General features: G+C 50.8%; 1 protein-coding gene across 6 annotated transcripts in view; it reads left to right on the top strand.

Moving 5' to 3' along the window:
- ZNF618 (zinc finger protein 618) overlaps window positions 1-20,200 on the top strand; it is a 182,964-nt gene that overhangs the window by 154,878 nt on the left and 7,886 nt on the right. For 2 of the 6 annotated variants that reach the window (XM_053204754.1, XM_053204756.1), the window contains 5 exons: window positions 1,459-1,698; window positions 5,370-5,453; window positions 7,470-7,514; window positions 8,481-8,558; window positions 19,432-19,533. In XM_053204754.1, coding sequence (XP_053060729.1) covers window positions 1,459-1,698; window positions 5,370-5,453; window positions 7,470-7,514; window positions 8,481-8,558; window positions 19,432-19,533 — 549 coding nt within the window. The remainder of the gene's footprint in view (window positions 1-1,458; window positions 1,699-5,369; window positions 5,454-7,469; window positions 7,515-8,480; window positions 8,559-19,431; window positions 19,534-20,200) is intronic. The other 4 variants (XM_053204757.1, XM_053204755.1, XM_053204758.1 and 1 more) reach the window with 3 other exon arrangements.

Raw genomic sequence — 20,200 nt, 5'->3', positions numbered from 1 at the left:
GAGTGGACAGACCTGTTTCCTCTGTGGGCTGCGGCCTTGGGGACTCCTCCTAGGACGGGCGGGTGAGGGCCTGCTTTAGGGGGCTGTGACTGGAGGGTCCGCCAGCTTCTGGCATGTGGCCACCACTGAATGAAGGAGGAGGTGACCCTCCAAGGGGGCAGCCTCCATCCTCTGAGCTCGTCTCAGTGTCTCAGGGTGGTGAATGAAGCACCGAAGACTGGCTTCCCTTGTGACCTTGGGTAAAGTCCTGCTTCCTGCTTCTCTGGGCCTGGGCTTCCTCATCTGTGCCAGGAATGGCCGACGGTGGAGAGGCCCAGGAAGTGCCTTTTTATTTTTTGGCTCTGAAAGCAGTGGGTGGAGTGGCTGAAGCCCAGGATGGATGGATACTGTCCTGCGGGCAGGGGTATAATGAAGCCCCTCCTGCACCCCCAGATGCAGGGGGGCGGTGACAGAGGCCTTCTTGGGCAGCTCTGCTGTGGCTGGGATGTTGTGTGTACCAGTTCCTGTGAGATCTATGAGCCCCCTGGCCAGCACCAAAGCAATCCCTTCCCGTGCTGCCTGGTCCCCTTTTCACCTTCGGAGGAAGAGTTGCAGTTGAGTGAGCAGACCCCCGCCCCCGTTCCTGTGCGTTTTAAATGTGGGGGTGTGGCCAGGTTCAGGGCTTGGCCACCTGGTAGTTTATGGCCCCGGGCAGTGCGAAGGAGGCAGACCATTGCCCGCCCAGGACTGCCAGGGCAGTCGTGGAGGCCACCGAGGGGTCAGCCCCCGGTTCTCAGTGACTCCAGCTCCTGCAGAGAATTCAGGTGAGGGAGGCAGGGGTTCTGGGAAATGGTGAGCCAGACTTCCCAAAACACCACCAGGGAACTGCTGCCCTTACTTGAATTAAAGCGGCAGGGTACACTTAAGCGGTGTCCCCAAGGCAACAATACCGTCAGTGCCCAGGAGGCACCACAGAGCCTCTTCCCCTAAAATCCTGAGGCGACATTGAGCCCCTCTGCTTTCGCCCCCCACCACCAGTCAACTCCAGCATGTCCCTGCCTGTTCGCTTTCTGTCATTACTTCTGAGCCAGGCTGCCTTGGCTTAGGAGCCAACGTTCTAGAAAATGCTCTCGTGCCCGGTTGACTAATTCACGTTCCCCCAAGCGCAGGTCATAGGCTGCGTTCATAGACGCTGAGAGCCTTGGGTGAGTCAAGGGTTATGGGTGAACTTCCCATTGAGCTGGTCAGTGGCCTCTGGGAAATTCTGAGTGTTAGCTGGTGATTAGGCTTCCCTCTAGGAGAAGCTGGGGAAGGTTCTAGAATCTTGGACTTTCTTAGGCTTTTGAGTAGAAGTGACGTCCTCTACCCTGTGGACGAAGAAGAGGTTTTGAACCTTGAGCGTGGGGTTCTGTGGCCCAAGAGGCCACTCACTCAGCCAGCTCTGAGGGCCCACGGGGACTGAGAGCATGACCCTCTCAGGTACCGCCCCTGGGTGGGAGCCACCGGACGATCCAGACACGGGCTCTGAGTGTTCACATCCGGAGGTCTCCCCATCTCCACGCTTCGTGGCAGCGAAGACCCAGACGAACCAGTCGGGGAAAAAAGCTCCGGCCTCCGTGGTCCGATGCGCCACCCTCTTACACCGCACCCCTCCAGCCACCCAAACCCAGACGTTCCGCACTCCAAATTCGGGATCTCCGGCAAGCAAGGCAACTGCAGGTACCAATGGCCTATGTTACCTTCACACTTCCTCCACTCCCTGCCCTTCTCTCCACCTGCCACAGCTGTGCCCGAGGTCACTGTTCCCTTGCAAGAGTGAGTGGCGGTCCCGTGGCTCTCTGGGACAGATCTGGGTTCCAGCTGTGCCTCTGGCTGGCTCTCACCCTGGTGAGCCACCTAGCCTCTCTGAGGCTAGGTTTTTTTACCCTAAATCAGAGGGTTTGTATATGATGGTTTGCAAGCTTTTTTTTTTTTTTTTTTTTGAGTAGGAGAATATTTTTCCCAAAGTCATGGCCCAAGGTGTTAAATTGTTTTTTAATTGCCAACATTTGAGCATTAGGAGATTTTACGTAAGGCGGTTGATTTCTAGCTGACATTGGAAGGTCAGTGGATGCCATCTCCAGTGTTTTTGAGTCCATGCAGAAAGGGGCTCTGCCTCCAGAAGGTCTGGACCCACTCCGCTGGAGGGCAACAGTTGGCTTTGGGCGGAGCCACAGCGGCCCCCTTGAATAGAGCTGTCCAGTATCCCGCAGTCCTTACCACTCCCTCCTGCCTCCCCAACACAGTGGCCGCGTGGCAGGTGTCATTCCTCATTGTGATCACACTGTTGTCTGTCTTGCATTCAGCCCGGTTCATCCATCTACATTGCCTGCCTGGACCCTCCTGGCATGAATTTGCATCCCCCAACTTTCTGAAAAACCCAATCTAAAAAACTCATTTCTAGGAAGAGCTGCTCTCCTTGAAGCAGAGTGGTTGACCAGAAGCTCTGTTCTCTTAGCCTCCCCCTGCCTGGTACTACCTGGGAAGCCCCTCCCTGGGCCATAGACTGGCAGGAAACCAGTGGATGCCAGCTCCAGTGTTTTCTTGAGTCCATGCAGAGAGGGGCTCTGGCTCCAGAAGGTGGACAGGCAGTGAAAGGTACACAGCAGCCACTGCTCCCGGGAAAATGGATTAAGACACACTGGATGCTGAGTAGTGGCTGTCAGGACTCCTGATTCGTATCTGGGTGGAATGAGCCTTGGACTGACTGCCAGGATGTGTGGGGTGTAGGATAGAATGATAATGTGGTCCTTCTGGGCCTATGGGCCTTTCATTGCCCTCAAGAGGACCAAAGCCATCAGTTAAATACACAAGCGACCGAACAGGACTTTGTTACACGAACCAGTAGCTTGGATGAGCGAAATAGCCAAGTGGTTGTCCTTTGCCTTTACTCTTTGATTCAGGAGGCTAATTTTGGGCAAAGATTTGGTTCTTAAAAACGTTTGCAAATAGGCTTATTGTGCTTAGGGTCTTCCAAAAGAGGAGTAAGCAGTCAGTCAACCTTGAAGGTAATGGTTTTCCAGGTACAGTGCTGAGAAAAGCCAATAGCCATTGTATTTTTTGCAACAGTAGTCATAAATTGGTTGGAAACAGACTGGCCATCGTGGGCTCATTGATGATAAGTATTGGCTCAACTCCATAATGGGATCCTGGCTTTCAGGTAGATCTTGCTTTTGCTCTTGACCTTGTGGCTGGGAGTTTTTACACCTGTGGTTTCTGCAGAACATTGCCTGCAAGGGCCACGTGGTCTATGTCGGCTCTCAGACCTCAGCGCCTCAGGGTAAGTGTCCAGCAAGCTATGGCATGTGCTTCTGGCTGCCTTCGTGTGACCTGGGAGAGTTCCGGTGGAGGTCACAGAGCAGAGGAGGTCAGGTTGTGAACAGGAATCTGCATGTCAGAGCTGGAAGTTGTCCTCGCCCTTAACCATGGTAGAAGGCCGTGCTCTGTGTGTACGTGCGTGCCTGTGCGTGGGACTTGACCCACAGCGCCACCCTCTGGTTTCCAGGCCAGAGGTGCCGACGCAGGGATCGCTGGTCAAAATTTGCATCTGCAGCATGGGCTGAGCGGTAAAGGGGACTAATTGTAGGAGTGTGTAACCTTGGTGAGGCTGCGTGAAATTCCTCCACAGATGGGTAGCCATTGAATGCATAAGGGTGAAGGTGAAGAAAGGAATCACTTCCTTACCCCCAGATCTTTTTAAAGAGAACGTTGCATCTGCCTCAGGAACGAACTCTCCTTATTCTGCCATCGGAGAAGTGAGGAGCACACCCAGCCCCCGAACTGGATGGCCTCACCTCCCTGTCTTTTCATCTATAGCGTGGGAATGACAATGTGAACCTCATAGGGCTGTCGGGAGGACTGTGGGAGACCACAGGCGTAAGGTGTGCGGACCATGCCTGGTGCGTAGCAGGTGCTCAGTAAATGAGAGTCCCCCCACCCCGCTCCGCTAGACAAAGACTTAAGGGTCTTTGCCGACTTACAGATGGTACCTTGAGATGGGCTGCTGGGGAGCTGTCAGCCCAGGCATTTTACAGATACCTTCTGAAGAGTGGGTCTCCCTTGTGATGTTACCGATAGCCTCCGCAGAAAGGAGGCCATCTCAGGAAGTGTCGTTGGGCTCAGGAGACAGGGCCTCTAGGAGCCACCTGTGGCTTCTTTCCCCATTACCCCATCATCTTCGGGAACCCTGGACCCCAGGGTCTGGGCACTTGCCCTTCTGACATAGGGTGGTCTGGGTGACTGGCATTTCCCAAAGTGGGTTCCAGGGATCGCCATTTTTGAGGGATTCTAGGAAACCTGCTATTTTTTTTAATGGGCTTCGGTGGCTAAATGTATTTGGGAAGGTTGGGTCAAACAAAGCTAAATGGGTCTCTTTCTGGTGGAGCTTTCTCAGAGCCTCTGTTGTTTCCCCTTAAGGACCGGGTCAGCTGCTCATCCCAACTTGACTTGCTCTCAGGAGCCTTTATCTCCTGGAACGTCCAGCAGCCCTAGTGCCAAGAGCAACTGGGAAAAGCAGAGCTACCTCCTGGCTCAGATACTCTGTCTCAGGGGTGGGGCTGGGGACTAGACTCTGGTATGTGTCCTCCTGGTTGGACCCCGTGTCTTCACCCCAGGGTGTCCAGACAGCACCGGAAAGGCGCCACCTGTACCCAGAGGTGCCCCGGGAATCACTGGAGGAGCCAGTCCCTTCCCCGGGATGAACTCTGACCAGGCCTCACCTGGTCTTTGGGCTCCCGGGGTGTGGGGCTGCCCCCACTCTGCCCGACACACCTCCTCTCTAAGGATGCCCTCCGCCTGGCTTGGGGAGCTGGGGTCGGCCATCTGGCCCTCCTCCTCTGCCAGGGCCTCCACCAGGACACCGTCTGTCACACTGCCTGCTCGTGTGTGGAGCCTGAGGCAGCAGAACCTGGCAGAACGAGTGGTGGGCGGCAGGTCCAAGTTACTCAGTGTCACCAGAGTGGCTCCTAAGGAGCCAAAGGTGGGAGACCCAGGCCCACCTGCCATGTGCCCGCTCAGCTGGATTTCATCCATGCGCGCTCGGATGGGTCACGCACGCACGCCCCCGTGCCTGGCCCTCTGCCCCCTCTGGGTAGTGTGGGGGGCGTCTCTTGGGGCCCTGATGAGGGATCAGGCGACTCAGGTGAGCCTGAGGAGCTGGGGTCTGGTTTGGGCTCCTGGGGCCCCTCAGCGTGCAGGTTCCCAGCATAAAGCTCCGGGCTCTGCCAGCCCTCGTGCCAGGGTGGTTCCGAGGTACTCTGGCCTCTACGTCCCCTGTCACGCCCTTCCCTTTGGCCCTCGTAGCACTAACCAGTCACCGCTGCTTTCTCTCACTCTCTCCTGTCCCTACCCAGCAGAAAGCGCTTTCAGTCGGAGAGTAGAAGGCAAAGCACAAAACCACTTCGAAGAGACAAATAGCAGTTCCCAAAACTCCAGCGGTGAGTGTGCCCTGTGACAGCTGTCGTGCACTGTGGCGCCCAACCCTCCTGCCCACGGTGGCGGCAGGTGTTCTGGGCTGGGCTCCTCATGGTCCGTGCTGGTGTTCTTGGGAGGAGATTGGGGGCGGGGAATCAGAAGGGGGTCAGGGTGAGGCAGAAGTGGGAAGGACCTTTTCTTCCAGGGGCCTCCCTCTGGGCCTCAAGAGCATCTCAGGGGTCTGTGGCTCTTTGTCTCTCCCTCCTCCCCCTAACCCCAGAGCCTACAGCCTTGGCTCCAATGGCCCCGGAGGAGTAAGACCGCTGTTGCTGTGTTTTTAGGGTGAACGTGGTCTTTCCAGGAGCGGCAACGGGGGTGCAGTTAGAACTATAGCCTGAGAGCCAGAGACTCTTGAGTTCTGGCCCCATTTTAGACCAGAGGCCCTCCAAAGGTACCCCTCAGGCCCCAACCTGCCCTAGGAGGTTTGTCTGAGGTTCCCGGTGGTGTTTTGGCGCCCCCTGGTGGCTTCCCCGAAGTACCTTAAAGCAGAGCAGCCAAAGGCTCCCCCAGTGGACCCACAGGAAGCCTAGCTAGAGCTGTGGGTGGTCACGAGCAGCCCCTGTCCAAAAAAAGGCACAGCAAGCTGGCCTGCACAGTGACAACCAGGGCAAGATGAGAAAAGAATTCTGATCCTTTGGTTACGTTAAGGCAGAGTACCTCCTTGCTTTCTTGCACAGCTGAAGTTGAATTCACCAGAATAGGTGTTGGTCTGTCACCGCCGAGGCCCAGGTGACTGTCATTCCGGGCCTTTATGAAACAGCCAGGAGCCCAGAAGAACACGGAGGCTTCTGCAGAGTTCAGTGAGCTCCAGCTTTGACCTGTAGTCCAAGTGTGAACCCCAGCTGCACCACCTGCGAGCTGGTGACTCGGGCCAGCCTCTTAATTTCTCCTCCGCTGTAAAGGCGGAATCAGTCGCGCACACGTCCCTGTGGTGGTGGACGGTCAGTGCCCCACAGAGATTCCGCGCTCACGTGGTAGGGTGGGGTGGTGGCGGTGGTCTTCAGTGAACCAGGTGGTACGTGGGGTGCCCCGAGGAGAAGGAGGGGGGTGTGCTGTGGGAGCCTGAGAAGATCACCGTGATCCCCTAAACCCTGGAGAGCTGCTCACCCTTTGGGGACATGGCCTCCAGCCTCCAAAAGGTGAGCCGAGAAGTGACGGAGTGACTTGCCCCAGGCCACTCAGGAAGAGGTAGAGCCAGGACTGGAGCCGCCACCTCCCAGGGAGCCTTTCCTCCGCAGTCAGGCTGCACCCCCTGCCTCTCCGTCTTCCAGAACAGTCTCTCAGAACTGGGGCGGGGGCCTGAAGGGTGAATCGCTGCCGCCGGCAGCCAGCATTTATTGAGCGCTTACTACGTGCCTGGCGTGTGTTCAGAGCTGTATGTGTCTTACCTGTTTCCATCCTTACCACAGCCCTGGGTGTTGGGGGAGGAGGGTCAGTGTAATTGTGATCCCCATTTTCTGGATGAGGAAACTGAGGCTCAGGAGAGGTTGATCATTGGCCCAGGTTCCCAGTGTGCGAGGGGTGGTGCTGGGATCCCAGGCCTAGTCCTGCTGGCCCTCCCCTGCTGCCCTCTGCATTTGAGGCTCACCTGACAATACCAGGAAGCAGGGGAAAGTTCCAGCAAGCAGAACCCTTCAAGGCACAGCACAGCCCTCCCTGCGGCTGCTCGGGTGTCCAGTGCCAGGATCTAGAAGCAGCTCCCAGCTCCCTGTCCTGCAGCAGCCACATACGGACATTTTCTCATTCGCGCGCTGTGGGCTCACTTTCTGGGAGTTGAGGGCGTCCTCGAGGCATGGCCCTGGCTGACCTTGCCCTGCCTGGTGCCCCGGCACCAGCCCCGAATGTGAGCCTGGCTCTCAGATATTCCTCCTCCTCTGAGAGCCCCAGTGGCTCACTGCTTATTAAGAACAGAAGTGATGACAGTTATCTGAGAGCACTGGGACGGGAAGAGACTTAGCTAAACTGTTTCTCTTTTGCAGAAACTGCAAGTCCCCTGATTTCCAATCCTTTCCCTCTCCTACAGAGTAAGTGATGGTCCCATGGGGGGCTGGAGAGGGCAAGGCAGGGCAGGGAATGATCTCAGCCAGCCGCACCCAGCTGCACACTCCGGACCTCCCTGGAGCGCTTGCCCCTTAGGCCGCCCTCGGGCAGACCTGACAGCCAGCAGAGGCAGGAGGAGGGCCCAGCCCCAGCAGGGAGGGGGAGTTTGGACGGGGGGCGGGCGGAGCCCTGAGCAGCCTGCCTCTGCCACCCCGGCCCTGGCAGGAACCCAGGGGGCAGCCTCAGGACACCTCTTCCGAGCCCATCTTAGCCTCCCCGTGCGTCTCTTCGTCACTCTTCTTCTTCCCCCTTCTTTCCTCTTCCTCCCTCTTTTCCCTGTGTCAGGCGCTGACTTGAGTGCTGGGGACAGAGGTGGAAGCTCAGGTCCCCCCTGCCTATGTGGTCCCATTCCCGCCTGTGCTGTTGTCCCTCCCGCCCGCCTGCTCTGTCTTCCCGGTCCTCACCCTGTCCTGTTTGCTCTTGCCTCTTCTGTGGCTTTCTCCACTTTCCGCCTTTCGCTCTCGCTTATTTTCCGCCCCCTTTACTGCCCTCTGTGTTCTTTGCCTTGTTTTCATTCATTCATATACTCGTTTGTTGGCTCACGGCGACGTCTGTGCAGAGGGTGGGCTGTGGAGCACGCGAGACATGGTCTCTGCCCCCGGAGAGCACTCGGTCCGTTAGTGTCACCCCCTCCCCGTCCCCAGTGCCCAGAACAGTGCCTGACACACAGTAAGCACTCAATAAATGTCTGTCTGGTTGGATTAGACGGTCTGTTTATCCGCAAGTTCCCCTCGGCATTGCTTCTGCCCCCGAGCCCGTCCCTCGCTAGTCAGTGACGGGGGCGGGCAGGCGGGGCCCAGAGCCCCAGTGTGTGTCTGGGTTCCCATTTCCAGGGCATCCTAGGTGGTTCTGCCCCTAACACGGCCTCGTTTCTCCCCCTCCCGCCCCAGAGCCCTACACCTGTGGCGCCTGTGGGATCCAGTTCCAGTTCTACAACAACCTGCTGGAGCACATGCAGTCCCACGCAGGTAAGGGAACCGGCAGCCGCCTCCCCCTGGGTGCTGTCCCCGTTAGTCCCCTCCCTCATGGCCTGCCCGAAGGCCCCCTTTCCCGGAAGTGGAAGTGGCCACAGGACATGGGACCTGCCCTCAGGGGGCCCCGGGGCCTCACAGGGGAGGTGTGTACCTGGGAGGTGAGTGCACAGAGAGGGGCACGAGCTGAAGAAGGCTTTCTGGAGGCTGTAGCTCTTGAGCTGAGCCTTAACGCCAGATGGGAGCTGCCCATGAGAGACGTCAAGGTGTGGTTTGAGATCTCGGGCGAGCAGAGGCAGGAGAGGTGCATTCGCCGTCACACTGTCCCACCCTTGACGCCGCCGTCCTGATGGAGCACACCCCGGTCCCCTGGAGGGGCGGGGAGGGTGCACATTGACAGGCCCCACCCTGATTTCGGGGTCTGCAGGTCCCAGGCGGGGCCTGGTTTCAGCACCTGTGACAGGTCCTCAGGCCGCGTGTCCAGGGAGTACATGGAGAACCACTGGTGCGGGGCTGCAGGCTGGTGACTTGCTGTCTAGGTGACGTTTTTTCAGCTCTTCTGCCACCTTCCAAGTTCATGGGATTGGCCCCCTTCTCTAAACCATCCTGCCTTCAAAGCCAAGCCTCCCGTTGTAGGGTTTTTTCACTGTAGCGCCTTCACTTCTGTTCTACTTCCTGTCTTAAGGAGATGCTCAGTGGTTTAACATAATCACTTGCTTCTCGGGTCACATCACAGCCTAATGTAAGTGGCCTGGTGGGGTGGCCTTGAACACAGTGATTCTGGGACCGAAGCAGAGTTCCTTCCTTCGCATGGCTCTGTCCTCCCCTGGCTCCTCAGAGCCTCTCTCTCGGACTGGGCAGCGGGGAAAGAAACACTTCCTCCTTTACCACTTTGGATCACAAGTGACACATGTCATATGTGCTCAAATTCCAGAGGCGGGAGCACGCCCAGAGCCACTGTCCAGGGACAGCCTGGCACTCTGCAAAGGGAAACATGAACCTGAGGGAGGCAGCCAGCTGTCCTTGCCGCCCCTGCCCCAGGTAGTCCTCGGGAGGCATTGGAACCGCTGAGAGAAAAGTGCCTGACATGTGCCGCTTCAGTGACGGTAGTTTGCTGTTGTTCCGACAGTTATTACTGTTGCTTGCACCTCTCCTGAGTTTGCAGATCTTTCGTAGACTCTCTCAGGTCTGGCCTGACTTGTGCAGAGGAACACAGGACTGGACTCTCATGTCAGCTAGGGACTGTTCTCTTGGTGAGACCTCTCGTTTTTTGGCATTCATTCATTTCTTCGCTTCTTCGTTGGGTGTGTGCTGTCCCCCAGGCGCTCAGTCACATGCTCTCTGGTGGGGGGAGTTACTATTTATTTCTGGTGAACTCCTCTAAAAGCAGACAGAGCTGGATTGGCAGCTAGGACCTGTGAGCTACAAGCTCTGGTGTGCCTCCTTTTGCCACGTGACCCAGGCAGGAACCTCGTCCCCCTCTCTGAGCCTTCTCCATCTCAAAAACAAGGGCATACAAACCTGTGATCTCCGGCTGCCGTCCTGGAAGTCTTCGGGTGCCTCACGTCTCCTGTTTGCCTTTGCCATCAACCGTCCTTGGCCGTGGAAGGTCTTGAGTGCCAGCTGAAGGCCTTCAGACCTGACCCTGTGCGAATCAGTAACAGTATATACGTTTTGGACCTGAGACTCCCACAGTCCAAGGGTCCGTGTATTCCTCTTCTGAAACCCAGACCCTCCACCTGCCCCCACCCCCCCTCCCCCCCCCCAACTTTGGGAAGCTGAGGCTAATTAGGGAAGAGTCTGGGAGGCCGCCCTTCCCCATTCCTCAGGCAGTTGGGTGGAGGCCATTAAAATGCAAATCAAGGCTGTGCCCGGTGGCCCTGTGTCTCCCAAGCATCCTGACTTGTTTTCTAGGGAGAGCTTTGGGCTGCTTTGTTCTGGTCCAGTGCTGGCAGAGAATACCTCGCTGGCAATCCGGTGCAAAGCCAGCCTGAATCCCAGCCAGGCTGAGTCGGGATTAAAGGATTGACTCCATAGAGAAAAATTAAGCGTCATGATCTGTGCAGTTCACGGTGTCGCTGATAAGGGGGATCAGCCTCGAATAACACCAATCTCATTAAGAGCCTGCTGAATGGCACAGGGTAATTCCCCCTAATAAACTTCTTTTCTGTGCTGTAGGAAAATTTGTCTTGCCCCTGGTGACAGTTCAAGAGCATGTTTTGGCAGTGGTAATACCGGAGATCGCTAACATTTAGTGAGCAATTACTATGTGTCCAAAAAGGTGACTTCATCCCATCTCCTGAACAAGAGGACGTTATCATCCCCACTATATAGATGAAGAAGTTGAGGTTCACAGAACATAATCACCAGCCCAGAGTTGAACAGCTTGTAAAATGTAACATCATTTGAGCTCTTCCTTGGGTGCCAGACCTTATTTTAAGACTTTCACGCATGTTGGCTCATTTACTCCTCAGAACGGCCTTCTGAGTTAAGTGTCCCTATTAGCTCCACTCAAGAGATCTGGAAATCGAGGCACAGAAGAGCTGAGTGAGTTACTCAGAGCTGTGCAGCCACAGTGTTAGACAGGGATCGTGACCCTCGCGGTGAGCTCCAGAGCCTGTACTCATGACAACCACCCTCTTCAGCCGGGTACGTGGAAGGTTCCCAGAGATGGAAGTCCTCTCAGAGGTCACCTTTGCCAGCCTCTTTTTAAAGTAGTTCAGGAGGACCTAAGCCAGAAGAGGCATGGGGACATCCCCCCGGCAGCACGCAGGTTGGCCGTTGGGGGGTTAGGATTTGGGAATGGCTACCCTTGATTTCTGGAACCCTTGGAGGTGTTTCACCTCCCTGGGCCTCAAGCATCTCATCCGTAAAGTGGGCTAATCAGTGCCTTCACAGGCTGCATGAGGGTTCTGGAGGTGTGACATATGTCAAATATTGAGGGTTGTGGTACGTTCACGGCTACCGAACAACCACAGGTGTCTCTTTTCCCGTCCTCTGCCGGAAACAACTGCTTTCTCCTTTCTGCAGTGGTCCCTCCCCGGGATATGGCCTTGATTCCAGCTTGGCACCCGGCCGCGAGCAGATGCGGGTACACGTGTGCATGTACGTCTGTGGTACTTAGGGGATAGCCACACCGAGTCCACCTTATTTTCAGCTCAAGCTATAAATCAAGGCTTTTGGGGGGGTATTTGCCAAGTACCTCCCCCACGTCAGGAGCAGTATTGGTGGGATATGGAGAAAAAGTTTTTTTAGTCAACTAGTACCAGACGTTGTCATCCACTGCTAGGTTGAGTAATCTCGATTCCAGGTCCTGCAAAAAGGCAGAGAATGAGGAAATCACCCTGCGGCTTTGCCCCAACGTCAGCATTTTGGAAGAGGAGGGGAAACTGAGGCCCAGGGTTGAAGTGACTAGCTGAAGCTCACACCCCACAGCCGTGGCAGAGCCGGGTTCACACCTGGGGCCTTCAAACCCCTGTCCCCTGGTGGAGAGAGTCCACAAGGACGGCTGCTGGTTTCCATTTTCAAACGTGTGTTTCCCCCTTTTAAATGCAGTATCTACTCATTAAAAGAAATTGGGAACCTGGCAGGGAAATTGGCAAGTGAAGGATCAGCCATCATCTCACTACTCAGAGCTTAACCGCTGTTGTTACTCTTTCAGTGGGTTTCTTTTCCGTTGTTTAAAAACTGGGTTTATGAAGATATAATGTGCATGAATGGAATTCACCAGTTTTAAGAGTGCGGTTTGATCATTTTGACAACTGGTAGCCATTGAATCTATCAAGATGTATCACGTTCACCATCCACCCCACAAGTTCCCTCCTGCCTCCTTGTAGCCAGTTTCCTCCCCGACCCCAGCCCTGGCAACTACTCTCTGCTTCTCTTGCCAGAGTTTTGCTTTTACTGGAATTTTATATAAATGGAATTATATGGCATTTCGTTTGTTGTGTCTGGCTTCTGTCAGCGTACTTTTGAGTTCAGTCCATGTTCTGTGTTACCAGTAACTCCTTTTTATTTCTGAGTAGTACACCATTGTTTAGATATGCCAGAGTTTGTTTATCCAGTCACCAATTGATGAGCATCGAAGTTGTCTCCAGTTTGGGGCTATCGTGAACAAACCTGCTGTGAACGTTCAAATACACATTTCTGTGTGGACATGTGTTTTTTATCTCTATTGGGATAAAAATAGAGTATTGCCACTTCCACGCTGGGAGTGGAAATTCTGGGTCACATGATCACTCGTGTTTGGGAATTGCCAGACCGTGGGGTCTGATTTCTCCACATTCGCTCAAGGTACTTGCAGTTACCTGACTTCTTGTTTTAGCCATCCGAGTGTGTGGGAAGCGGTATTTCACTGTGATTTTGATTTGTATATTCCTGCTGACTAATGACCTGGAACGTTCTGTCGTGCTTATGGGCCATTTGGATATCTTCCGTAGAGAAATGCCTATTCAGATCCTTTGCCCATTTTTAAATTTTTTGTCTTTTTAGTATTGAATTGTCAGTGTTGTTTACGCATTATTCTAGACCCAAGACCTCTGTAGATACATGATTTGCAAATATTTTCTCCCATTTTGTGGGTTGTCTTTTTACTTTCTTGATATTGTCCTTTGAAGCACAGAAGTTTAAATCTTGGTGAAGTCCACTTTTTTTTAATGTGTGTTTATTTTTGAGAGAGAGAGAGAGCAGGGGAGGGGCGGAGAGAGAGAGGGAGACACAGAATCTGACGCAGGCTGCAGGTTCTGAGCTGTCAGCACAGAGCCTGATGTGGGGCTTAAACTCATGAACCGTGATATCATAACCTCAGCCAAAGTCAGACGTTTAACCGACTGAGGCATTCAGGTGCCCCCATTTATTTTTTCTGTCACTGTGTGTGCTATTGGTGTCTTATCTAAGAAACCAGAGTGTTACCTTTTACATTTATGACTATATTTCATTTTGAGTTAATTTTTGTATGTGGTATGAGGGGAAGGGTCCAGCTTTATTCTTTTGCATGTGGATATCCAGTTGTCCCACCACCATTGACTGTTCTTTCCCTCATTAAATTGTCCCGGCACCCTTTATCAAAAATCAGTTTACCGTATGTGTGAGGGTTTATTTCTGAAATCCGAATTCTGTTCCGTCAGTCCGTATGTCCTTGTGTCAGTACCACACTGTCTTGATTAATAATGTAGCTTTGCAGTTGTTTGGAAATCAGGAAGTGTGAGCCCTCCAACTTTGTTCTTTTTCAAGATTGACTTGGCTCTTCTGCATCTCTTGCATTCCCACATGAATTTTAGGCTCAGCTTGTCAATTTCTGTAAAAAAAAAAAAAAAAAAAAAAAAGCCAGCAAGGATTTTGATAGGGATTGTGTTAAATCTAGATTAGTTTGGGGAGTATTGCCATTTTTGCAGTATTAAATCCTCCAATCTACGAACATGGAATGTCTTTCTATTTATTTAAATCTTGGAGTTCTTTCAATCGTGTTTTTAGTTTTCCGTGTACAAATCTTGCACTTCCTTTGTAATTTATTGCTAACTTTTATTCTTTTAGATGCCATTACAAAATGGAATTCGTTTCTTAATTTAATTTTAGGGGGGTGCTCATTTGTTAGTATAAAGAAATAAAATTGATTTCTTTTTCACATATGTTGATCTTGTTTCCTGCAACCTTGCTAAACTTACTTACTGGTTCTAATAGTTTTGTGTGTGTGCGGATTCCGTAGGGTTGTTTATGCACACAATCACGTCATCTGCAGATAGAGATGTATTTTTTTCTTTCATTCCAATCTGGATGCTGGTTGTTGTTTTTTTTTAATTTGAGAAAGCATAAACAGGAAAGGGGCAGAGAGAGGGGGACAGAGGATCTGAAGGGGCTCTGCACTGACAGCAGTGAGCCCTATGTGGGGCTTGAACCCATGCACTGTGAGATCATGACCTGAGCCAAAGTTGGACGCTCAGCCAACTGAGCCACCCAGGTGCCCCTAATCTGGATGCTTTCTTAAATTATTATTATTTTTTCCTACTTGCCCTGTCTGGAATCTCTGATACATGTTGAATTAAAGAGATAACAATGGGATATTCCTGTCTCGTCCTGATCTTAGAGGGAAAGTGTTCAGTGTTTAACCATTAAGTATGATGTTAATAGTGGGTTATTCATAGATGCCCCTTGTCAGGTTGAAAAAGTTCCTTCGATTCCTAGTTTGCTGAATGTTTATCGTGAAAGGGTAGTGAATTTGTCAAATGCCTTTTCTGCATCTTTCGAGATGATGATGGTTTTTTTTGTTTTTTTGTTAGGATTAATGTGGCATATTCCATTCATTTTTATATGCTGAACCAACCTTGTATTCCTGAAATAAATCCCACTTGTTCATGATGTTTAATCTGTTACATATATTGTTGGATTTGGTCTGCTCTATTTTATTGAAGATGTTTGTGTCTGTAGTCATAAGGGATAGTGGCCTGTGGTTTCTTGTAATTGTTTTGTCTGATTTGGGTATCAGAATAATATTTACCTCATGGAATGAATTGAGAAACATCCCCTCCTCTTCTATTTTTGGGAAGAATTTGTGACCAATTCCTTTAACATACGATTAGAATTCACCAGTGAAACCTTCTGACTCTGGACTTTGCTTTCCTTTCTTTTTGTGGGAAGTATTTTGATTATAAATCAAACTTCTTCTTTAGGTCTGTTCAGGTTTTCTATTTCTTCAGTTGGTTTTTGGTAGTTTAAGTCTTTCTAAGAATTTGTCTGTTGCATCCAGGTTATTTGATTTGTTGGAATACTATTGTTCGTAGTATTTCCTTAAAATCTTTTTTGTTTCTATCAAGTCAGCAAACTTCTTTTTTTTTTTTAATTTTAAGATTTCCTTTATCAAGGTTCAGGAAGTTTCCTTCTCTTCCTGGTTTCCTAAGAGTTTGTGTCCTGAGGGAGTATTAAATTTTGTCACATTTTACTGTGCGTGTATATCCATGGAGGTTATGGAGGTTGTTTTACTTCTTACTTTCTCTTTTAAAAAAAAATTTGGGGGCACCTGGGTGGCTCAGTCGGTTGAGCATCCGACTTCAGCTCAGGTCATGATCTCATGGTTTGTGAGTTCGAGCCCCATGTCAGGCTCTGTGCTGACAGCTCAGACCCTGGGGCCTGCTTGGGATTCTGTGTCTCCCTCTCTCTCTGCCCCTCCCCTGCTCACACGCTGTCTCTGTCTCAAAAATAAATTAAAAAAATTTTTTTTTAATGTGTATTTATTTTTGAGAGAGAGAGAGAGAGAGAGAGCGAGCGAGCAATCAGGGGAGGGACAGAGAGAGGGAGACAACACAGAAGAACCCCAAGCAGGCTCCAGGCTCTGAGCTGTCAGCACAGAGCCTGATGCGGGACTCAAACCCACAGACAGATCATGACCTGAGCTTAAGTCGTATGCTTAACCGACTGAGCCACCTAGGCGCCCCTTTTCTTACTTTCTCTTAGTGGAAAATTGCACTGATTGGATTTCTTTTTTTAACCTCAGCTTACGTTTCTGGGGTAAATTCCACTTAGTCATGGTATATTATTTTTTATATTGCTGTATTTAGTTTGCTAATATTTGGTTAAGGATGTTTATGTGTATGTTTATGAGGGATATTGGGTTATATGTAGTTCTTCACCTGCAGTGTTTTTTTCTAGCTTAGGATCAGGGTAATGCCAGCCTCATAGAATGAATTGAGAGATGTTCTTATCTTTTTTCTGGAATAATTGGTGTAGAATTTGTATTGCTTTTGCCTTAAATCTTTAGTCAGATTCTCCAGTGAACCCATATGGGATTTTTCTTTGTGACTGGTTATTTAACTATGAACTCAATGTCTGTAATAGATATAGGACTATTTCAGGTTATCTGTGTCTTCTTGAGTGAACTTGAGTATTTTGTATCTTTTAGGGTGTTTGTGTCACTTGGGTGGTCGAATTTATTAGCATAAATTTGTTCATAATCATTTTAATGCTTCTGATATCTGTGTATGTATTACTATCTCCTTCTTTCATTGCTGATACTAATAATTTGTGCCCTCTTTTTTTTTTAAACTTTTTGGCTTAGAATTTTATCCATTTTCTTTATTTTTACAAAGAATCAGCTTTTAGTTTCATTATTTTTCTCTTTTGTATTTATCTATTTTCTATTTTCCTTTTCCCAGGAAAAGGAACCCCGATTACATATATATACTAAACTGATAGTGTCCATGATCCGTTCATTTATTTTAAGCCTTTTACCCTTTTTGTTTTTCATGTTGGGTAGTTCTCTTGCTCTTTCCTCACTGATTTTTTCTTCTGTGGCATCTGATCTTTTATTTCTTACTGTATGTTTGGTTTTTTTTTTAATGCTTATTTATTCTTGAGAGAGAGAGACAGAGACAGAACGTGAGCCGGGGAGGGGCAGAGAGAAAGACAGAATCCAAAGCAGGCTCCAGGCTCTGAGCTGTTAACACAGAGCCCAATGTGGGGCTCGAACTCATGAACCACAAGATCATGACCTGAGCCAAAGTGGACGCTTAACCGACTGAGCCATGCAGGCACCCCCGATCCCATACTGTGTGTTTTTTAACTATACAGTTTATTTGTATATCTCCCAAGTTCCACTTGGGTTGGTTAGTTTTTGTTTGGGGTGTTTCACATCTTCCATTGCTCTCCTGATGGTATTCATGTTCTCCTTCATGACTTTGAGCACAGTTCTGATATTTGTGACTGCTGCTGTAAGCTCCTTATTGGATGATTCCATCATCTCTGTCCTTTGTGGCTCTGCTTCTGATTGGTTTTTCTCCTGGCGATAGGTCATATTTTCCTGCTGTTTCAAATGCTTGATGCTTTTTCATTGGATAATTGACACTGTGAATTTTTATATTGTTAGGCATTAGATTTTGAAGAAGCACTGAACTTTGTTCTGGTTTACAGTTTAGTTACTTAGGACCACCTTGGTACTTTGGAGGCTGACTCGTATTAGGGTAGGTCTAGTGCCGCCCTTAATCTATGGCTAATGTTGCCCCATAATGAGGGGACCCTCATTATTCCTTATGCATTGAGGTCTCCTTTCTGGTTAAGAGAATGCAATTTGTTTCCTTCTCCCCCCCCCCCCCCCCCCCACTCCCTGCTTTCTAGTGATTCTTTCCCCAGTCTTACGGAATTTGACCCTATGCTGGGGCAGGTGAGTATTGAGCAGACTCCAGGGAACCCTACTGAAGGTCTCCGGAGCTTTCTATGTGTAACTCCCTCCTCTCTGGTACTTTTCCCTGTAAATTCTAGCTCCCTTGGGCCTTCTAAACATTGATTTTTGCCTCTTCAAATCCACAAGACCACTGGGCTCTGTGCCAGTTCCCTGTCCCTGTGCTGCAGCTTGGGAACGGTGTTCAGGCAAGCCGAGCCATCCTATTGCTTTACCACAGTTGTTCTTCTTTTTCCGGCTTACCTGTCTGAAAGCAGTGGTATGAGCATTCACAGTTGCTTGTAGCTGATGAACCACCACCACAGCAGGTCGTCCTTAATGGGTGGAAGTGAAAGTCCCCTCCCCCTCTGTTTTTGATGCATAGATTTGTTTGTTACCTGACTTGCAAGTCTCAAATGCATAGATGAATAATGTGTACAAAACTGTGATGAGATCTTCCCTTTTCATTATGCATTTTTCCCTTGTTGTTAACAGTCTTCACATCCACCTGCCCTAGTGATTGTAATACGCTCCTTCCAGTAGATGTCCTAGAGTTTCCTAATTAGCCCTGCAGGGCTGAACACATAGATATTGGGGTATCCTCTTCTCTCAGTATGAAAATTGTGGCCTTGGCCTCCAAGGCCTGATGCCTTTAATTGAGAAGGATGGAAGATATCCAGCAACCTTGAACAAGTGTCACTGACCCGTTCGTATCCTCAGATTTGTGATTCTACCTGTAACATGATATTTCAGGGAAATAAACCCATAACAACAACAAAGGCACAGAGAAACAATATTAGAATATCAGTTTAGGCAGGTGAGTTCATAGCAGAACAGTAATATTGGAAACAGCCCAGGAACTCAGCATGTGGTATATAGTTAAGCAACCTATTGTATATCATGTGACAGAAGACTGTGTGGCCATTTGTAATGACAGGCATGTTACTCAGACCTTTTCCACTCAGAAATTACCCTATAGGGGCTCCTGAGTGGCTCAGTCGGCGAAACATCTGACTTTGGCTCACGTCATGATCTCACAGCTCGTGGGTTTGAGCCCCATATCGGGCTCTGTGCTGACAGCTCAGAGCCTGGAGCCTGCTTCAGATTCTGTGTCTCCCTCTCTCTTTCTGTCCCTCCCTCACTCAGGCTCTGTCTCTCTCTTTCTCAAAAATAAATAAACATTAAAAAAATTTATTGTATGAAAATGGCAAGGAGTAGCCATGAAGGGAGGAGAATAGGCATGAGCTGTCAGTATAGAGCCTGATACGGGGCTTGAACCCAGAGACTGCAAGATCACTTCCTAAGCTGAAGTCGGATACTTAACTGACGGAGTCCCCCAGGCGCCCCCTTGCCCTTGCACATTTCTGAGCTCGAATGCATGTTGTGTGTGGGTGTGGGGCCTCCCGGACAGACTCCCGCCCACTGTGCACCTGATGTGCCCTCAGCCCTGTGCTCAGGTCTCTCCCTGCGTCTCCTCTGGTTAGTCCCTCCAGCACATGGGTCACGTCCTTGTGCTCATCCTGTTTCTTTCAAGTGACGGAGTTGAGGCTTTGCGAGGCTCTGTGGACAACAAGATGATTGTCTGGACAGGAGCCAGGATTTGGACCCAGGCCTGAGTCCTAGAAGCCTGGTTTGGACTTACTTCACCTGCCACGCTGTAGTTCTTGTTAGTTGGCGAGCCTCTTGCACCTCAGGGTCACACGCTGTCCCCTTTTGTGCCTGCAGCGGACAACGAGAACAACATCGCCTCCAACCAGTCTCGATCGCCACCTGCTGTTGTGGAAGAGAAGTGGAAACCGCAGGCCCAGAGGAACAGCGCCAACAACAGTAGGTGTCTCCCAGGCCAGAGCCCAGGGGCTCGTAGAGGTCGCCCCAGGCACCCCTAGTCCCCGCTCCCATCGTTTCCCTCTGTCCCCCATCCCACCACCCGTGCCTCTCCTGATGATGCAAGACCGCATCCGACACTCTTACACACCTCAGACCTCATCTGTGGGAATCGTGGCTTCACGGGATGGGCAGAAGGAAGCCCAGGGAGAGGAGGTGATCTTTTTGTGGTCAGAGAGCACATAATAGCGATAAGAGTCAGAACTGGAATCACAATCGCCTCAGTTTCTGCTGGCTGCTCTTTCCTGATACCGTGGCCTCCTTGTTTTTATTCACTAGAGATCCCTTTACTGGAGGCAATTCCTGTATCGATGAAGAAGGTAGACTAGTTGGCCTCGAAGGTCTAGGTGAATGACACATGTAGCACGTGTGTTATACACATGCTGCTGTATTCTGTTCCTGTGCTCACAGCAGACATTACTAATCGATCCTAGAACATTATTCCCGTGAGACCGTCACACACCAGAGGCCACCAGCACCGCCAGTTTGTGTACCAGAGCAAACCTACTCGTAATTCCAAACACTAGATGCCTAGAGTGGCAGGCTGCTGCCAGGGCAAGGAACCTCAGATGCCGAGTTGAATTTCGTCTCTCTTTGTGTCCCCTGCCAG

This window comes from Acinonyx jubatus, chromosome D4 (assembly GCF_027475565.1).
Source record: "Acinonyx jubatus isolate Ajub_Pintada_27869175 chromosome D4, VMU_Ajub_asm_v1.0, whole genome shotgun sequence".
NCBI classification, from domain to species: domain Eukaryota; kingdom Metazoa; phylum Chordata; class Mammalia; order Carnivora; family Felidae; genus Acinonyx; species Acinonyx jubatus.
The sequence above is the reverse complement of the archived record's forward strand: the minus strand, read 5'-3'. Positions and strand labels throughout refer to the sequence as shown.